The 6,718-nt window shown below is 48.3% G+C and overlaps 1 protein-coding gene across 2 annotated transcripts in view; it reads left to right on the top strand.

Annotated features, from left to right (window-relative positions):
• The window catches only part of ME3 (malic enzyme 3, NADP(+)-dependent, mitochondrial), a 181,708-nt gene that overhangs the window by 129,938 nt on the left and 45,052 nt on the right, over positions 1-6,718 (top strand). For both annotated transcript variants that reach the window (XM_006755871.2, XM_006755872.2), the window contains exon 6: positions 4,866-4,969. In XM_006755871.2, coding sequence (XP_006755934.1) covers positions 4,866-4,969 — 104 coding nt within the window. The remainder of the gene's footprint in view (positions 1-4,865; positions 4,970-6,718) is intronic.

Genomic DNA, 6,718 nt, shown 5'->3' on the forward strand with positions numbered 1-6,718 from the left:
AAAAAAGCCTAAATTCATACCCCACCTATTTCCCCTGTCTGCTTGTGGGGAAACACACATGGAAACAGATTATCAACAGAGCCTGGTAAACAGTGCCTTAGGTGTTACTGAATAGCTGGGATCGCCAAACCCCCACCTCTCGAGATGCTCCTTTTGCAGCTAATAAATCATCAGCAATCACCATGAGGTGCCAGCAGAGGCGCTCATTGTCTGCACACCTGTGGCCAATGAAGGGGCCCCTCCCAGGATCTGTACAGCTCACCCTTGAGCTTAATGAGCTTCCAGAGAAATGCATGGTGGGCATGACTGCCTCCCCAAGTGGGGTTGTGGGGGGAGGAGGGGAGACAATGAACTGTGTCCACAGTGGGAACCCAACGCCACAGTCTCCCCAGGCCCCCAGAAGCCCTCTGAGTAACACTGTGTGCCTGTCGCTATGCAAGATGAAGATTTTCCCAGACCAGAGGTTCATCTCTTTTCCAGCTTCAATCTAGTGCATGGCAGTGAGGAGGGGGAAGCCATTTGGTTTTCCTTGCATTTCAGCTGCAGGAAAACCCTTAAGAGTCAGAACTGGGCAGACAGCCACAGAGGGCACCTTCAACTCCCATGGCAGAGGAGGAAGTTCTGGCTTGCCTGCTTAGGAGAAAGGCCTTAACCTAAAGTTACAGATTTATTTAGTTCCGAACCTTGGTAACTAACTAATAAGGGGAAGCAGCCAGGCTTGAGTTAGTTAGTCCCTCCTGGGAAGACCCCTGATCTGGAAGCTGTCCTTTCCACCCTGCTGATCCCACCTAATTTGCTTTGTGACCTTGGGCAGCTCACTTAACCTTTTCGGGCCTTAAAAACTCATTTAAAGGAAGCTGAACCAAGTGATTTCTAAGATTTTCGTAGTCCTTAATCGAACATCTCCTTAGTCCAGTTCTAGAATTCATGCCACTCAATCAGTAAGCACCTTTCAAGGGCCTGCTATGTGCAAAATCACTGAGAAGACGCAGATGAATACAGGATCTTTCCCTCAAAGAGCTTGTGTTATGCAATAGAGATCATTATTATCCTGATTTCACAGAAGAAAAATGAACCAGGGTGAAGTTAAATACCTTGTCCAAAGTCACAGAGCTAGTTAAGTGACAGAGCCTAAATTCATACCCCACCTATTCCAAAGCCCAGAGTCCCTTCTGATTCTAAAGCCAGGCCATATTGAGGTGCTCGTGGGGGCCACACTGAGGGTGCTCATGAGGCCATTCTGACCAGGGCCAGCAGACCCAGCAGTGCCATCTCCACTGCAGTGCCCTGCCTACCAACTTTAAGATTCCTTCTGCCTCTCTTGATAGGGTTACTGGATTTAGCAAAGAGAAATATAGAACAGCAGTTGAATTTAAATGTTAGGTAAATAGCTAACATTTGTTAGCATAAGTACATTCCATGCAGTACTTGGGGCAAATTTATACTAAAAAAGTATTGTCCAGCTGAAGTTCAAATCTAACTGGCCTTCCTGTATTTCATCTGGCAATGCTGCCTGCTAGAAACTTCGTAACAATTATGTGAGGAAGTTCAGGATGGAGGAGGACTGCAAGGAGAGAGGGTCCAGCCCCTTGCGGGCAGTCATTCTTAGAGACACATTGCTAAGTGGGATGCGGGGCAGAATGTGGACTTCTTGTTCCACGTGGTGCTAAGACAGCTGAGGGAGCTCCACCCCTCCTACCAAAGGAGACCCAGCTGGCGGAGATGTGGACACGGACTGTGTCCATTCTGGCTCCCATGCTCCCCAGCCTGGTCTGCAGGGTGACAGCCTGGGCCTTCCCAGCCACTGCTGAACTCTTTCAGGGGGACCTGGCAGAAGGGGAAGAGCCACCTCAGGCTCCCCAGTCACCACGCCATCAAATGATAGGGCCGAAAGGGCACTCACTGTCATGAGACCCAGGCAAAGCAAGGCTCGGTTTCAGCTCAACGACTTTCTGGCTGTGTCAGCTTGGGCAATATATTCAAGCCCTGGAGTTCCACCTTCCTCATCTGTCAAACGGGGATGAGAATGTGTAAGACCAAAGATCAAATGACTTTTGATTCCGAAGGAGTGGGATTACTTGAAAGTTCTATACAAATATAAGAAGCTATTTTTAATGTCATCTCCATATAGAAACTTCCTTTACAATATTTTTGTATGCTAACCTTTGAAGCATTTCAGGCATAAAACATCTTATTATAAAATTAAATATAAGGACCTTTTAAAGCTTTGTATTGTCACCCTTATAGCTCAATGGTACCTCATTATGATTGACCTTTCATGTTAAATGCAGATATGTTGAGAAATGTTTGGAAACTCCTAAAATTCTTCTGTACCACTAGAGAATTCGGCTCACCCCAGAACCCGCATATGCAGCACTAAGAAATTCACTCTGCTGCCTGACCCACCACCAGTCACATCTGTGGCTTGGCAACATTACAAAGTGTAACTTAACATGGACCCTTTCATCTCTATAAGAACTAAAAAAGTGAACATTTTCTGCAAATGCCAAGAGTTTTACTATTTTTATCAGTATTTTTGTATGCCCTTCCAGGCTATATGTGTGTGTTTCAAACGATTGCTATTAGGATAGCAATTCTGTATCCTGCTTTTTTCACTTTAAATAATCTCACCTACATTTGTCCAAGCAGCTGCATAGTCTTAAAAACCACCCATTTTGCTCTAGCTGGTTTGGTTCAGTGGATAGAGCATCGGCCTGCGGACTGAAGGGTCCCAGGTTCGATTCCGGTCAAGGGCACATGCCTGGGTTGTGGGCTCGATCTTCTGTAGGGGGCATGCAGGAGGCTGCCGATCAATGATTCTCTCTCATCACTGATGTTTCTATCTCTCTCTCTCTCCCTCTCCCTTCCTCTCTGAGATCAATAAAAATAAAAATATTTTTTAAAAACCACCCATTTTAATGAATGCCTAGCTGTCCATCAAGTAGTTATACCATCATTTACTTTATTGTGCACTCTTACCTGATTGTTTGCTGCCTTCAGTGGCTTTTACATGGTCACTTTGAAAGTGACATGTGCAATGGTAGGCACTATATATATGCCACTATCATTCCTTTAGTCACACACACACATACACACACATACACACACACACACACACACACACACACACACCCCTGCCAGGGCAGAATCCTAAACAATCTCAAGGATGTGTCATCCAAGAGGGGTGAGGACGTTAAGAAAAGGTAAGGACCCATCCTCTTTCTAAGTTAGACCTTGGTGCCTTGGAAAAGGCATTAAACCCACCTCAAGATTCTATGGACTCGGGATTGGGGGTGAGAGGCTGGGAAGGCAGGCATTCCCCCCGCAACTTTGCCCAACCACCTCCCATAGCACCATCAAGAAGGTATGGACCTAGAGCAGTGTCTTTAACAAAAAATAAGTCAATTCTGGTTGATGTGCAGAAGAGCGACTAAGAGCTTGGTGGTTACACTCATGGACTCTGGAGCCAGGCAGCTGAGTTTGAATCCTTACTAGCCAAGGTCTGTGCAGGTTGTTTAGCCTCTCTGTGGCTTGTTGCCCCATTTTTTCCATTCAGGTCCTCCAGGAAACAGGTGACAACGGTGTGTAGAAAGAAGAAAAGGAGGAAGCAGAAGTCATTGGTAGGGGGACAGGGCCTTAGACGATGATGCAGGTATGGCATCGGTGAAAGGAGAGAAGGAAGGAAGGAAACAGTAAGAACTCTGTCTGCAATCCAGCCCTGGGAAAGTCTCAGGCCAATAGGAATCCCTGAGCAAAGATTAGGAGTGCCAGCTGTGCAGGACTGGCCCACCCTAGCATCCACCATGCTCAGTCACAGGCTGGTAGCAGCCTGGGGAGAATGTTGCGGCTGGAAGCTGTCCACCAACTACCCGCCCTCAGCAGTTTGTGAGCTCACTCATCAGCCACCTGCCAGAGACTGAGCAGCTTAAAGGCAGCAACCATTCCTCACTCATCTACAAACCCTGCGAGGCCCAATGTCAGTAACAGATGCTCAGTAACCATGTCATACACAAGTGAGTCCACTGATTCTATGGAGGGGGGCTGGGCAGTATAGAAGAGGTGGGAAGTCAGCCAGTGGGCATGGTCATCACACCAGTGAAGACACAGAAGGTGTCCAAACAGTGTGTGAATGCTCTGACAAAGAGCTACAAGAGGTGGAGTGGGTAGGGGCGGGTGGGGGGATTCACCTAACACAGGCTAGCATTAAGGTAGCATCTTTCTTGAACTAGAATTTCAGGTTGTATCATTCTATTCTTGTATCCTCAGGGCCTAGCATACAACCAGGCACATGGTAGGTATTCAGTAAGACTTTGGAGGGAGGAAAGGAGGGAAGGAGTTTTTCTAATTTGAGTCCAGATCAGTGGCTTTGGACCAGATCCAATACTCCAATCCAGATGCTGTCTGTGGCAGTTCTCTCAACCAGTGGCATTTTGCCCCCCAAAAAAGACTTTTGGCAATGTCTACAGACATGTTTTTATTGTCACAGCTGAGAGTGCTACTGACTTATAGTGGCTAGAGATCAGAGACCAGTGCTAAATATCCTGCAGTTTGCATTCAGCCCTCACATCAAAGAATTATCCAAGGCAAAATGTCAACAGCACCACTGCTGAGAAGCTCTGAAATACCCCCAAAGCCACAGCCAGAGGTGGGAAGACTGCGTCAGGGGAGGCTCGCCTGTTCAAAGCATCCTTGGTTTCTGAAATGGGACCACCTGGGAGCCCACCCTCAGTCAGGGGCTTAGCCTTCAGACCTTTTGGAGGTGATACCTGGGGCTCATCTGGCTTCCTCTTCCCTCTTCCCCTCTCACCCCCTGGTCCTTCCCACTAAACCAGGACACTTGAGGATATGGATGCTGTCTGTTCCAGGAGCTGCTCAGAGACCCCCTGTACATCGGCCTGAAGCACCCGCGTGTGCGTGGGGAGGAGTACGATGAGCTGCTGGATGAGTTCATGCAGGCCGTGACAGACAAGTAAGTGGCTCATCTGTCCCTTTTGAAAGAGGGCTCTCAGGAGATAGCATGACTAAAGTCAACACTGGTTTTGGCAGATACACAAAAAAGAGGCGATGGACGTGTGCTTTTCCAGGTGGTCTGAAAAGTCCAACTGGACCCATGTACTTGGAAGTCTCAACACCAGATGGGCTCATTGTCTGGAAGAAGGTTTGGGAGCAGAGAGGGGATGGGAGAGGGGTGATGGTTGAAGGCCTATGATCTGGAGATAGTTAAGTATCTGGTATTTCAGGAGGAAAACCTTCTTAGCCTGAATTGTTCTGGGTTCTCGGCATAATTAGGGATGTTGTGAGTGGTTGTCACTTTCTATCTCTAAGTGGGGACCAGGCAGCATTAATAAGCCACCGTGGGCTAAGCCTGTGAGATTTATGAGGTGTCATCTCTGCATGGGGGTGCACGATATTGGTGCTTCCACCCAGTCTTTCCTGCCCCATCTGTCTGCCATCATGGCTACCGGCTCGCCCTGCCGAGGCTGGCGTGCTGCTGGGAGGGAGTTCTGGAAACAGCACCCTGCACACCCACACTTAATCTGACAGGCAAGTCAGTCAAGATAGAGTTTCAGCAGCTCAGCAGGTCCCCGCAGTCCCAGCACGTCCCCTTCTCACTTGAAAACCTGCAGCTTTGCTTGCTGACCCTGGAGTGCCCAGGCATGACAGCTGGTCTGGATGTCTTTGGCGAAGTGGTCTCTTACCGAGTTCAGCCATTCAAACCAAGCACTGGCTGGAGAGAGAGCTGCTCCATCGTCTGCAGCCCATGAAGTCGCATTTGGGTGGGCTTTTGGGGTGGGAAGACACACACACACACACACACACACACACACACACACACACACCACTTCTAGGTTTGTGACCTTGGGCGGGTTACTGAACAGCAACATTTTGTTGTTTTGTGTGTGTTTTTATTTTGTTTCCTAAAATGAGAGAAAATGATATTGTCGTTATATAGGATGGGAATGACCTGTAGGAAAAAAAGGAAGTTAGTAATAGAGTATGGGATGTGGGGGCAAAGTTCCTTATGAAGCAAGAGGGCAAGGTTCTAGTGCTTAGTCTTAGCTGGGAGTACAGACGCCCATCCGCGGGACAGAGGCAGGCAGAGCAGTGGGATCCAGAGCCTGTGGAATCCCTATTGGGTGAAGGCAGAATCATCTGCTGAGAGTAAAGATGGGAACGCAGGTGGTAGAGCCTTAAGGATGGAGGCGGTATGACCTGGAATGCCCAGACTGGGGAACTAGAGGATGATTACTGGGCAGCTCTATGGCCCCCTCAAGGTTACTCTTCATGAAGTTAACTGGGGCCAGTTAACCTATTTCTGTGTTTTTCTCTAACCAGTTTCAACTGTCTAGGTGCTGTGTAGAAAGAGACAGAGAGTAGGATTTAATCAGTGCTGGGATTTTCCTATGCAAGAAAGAAAAAGAGAGAGAAAGGAATTAAGAGTGTATTCAAGGGTGTGATTATAGCAATGTGTCGTGAGGTCTAGTGCTGGGGTCCAACCCCAGCAGGTCCAGGGGTCCCCAAAGGTGTGGACGGAGTCAGCAAAGAAGGAATGACACGGAGACAGCGTTCAGTTGATCAGCAGCCTTGCCAGGATCTCTAGCCACAATCTCCAGCCAAGTACTGTGTCCATGTTCTCTTGCTAGGTTCTCCAGCCAGGTTCTCCAGGTTCTCCAGCCAGGTTCTGTAGCCATGCTCTCACACTAGGTTCTCCAGCCCG

The sequence above is a fragment of the Myotis davidii genome, unplaced genomic scaffold (genome assembly GCF_000327345.1).
Source record: "Myotis davidii unplaced genomic scaffold, ASM32734v1 scaffold430, whole genome shotgun sequence".
NCBI lineage: Eukaryota > Metazoa > Chordata > Mammalia > Chiroptera > Vespertilionidae > Myotis > Myotis davidii.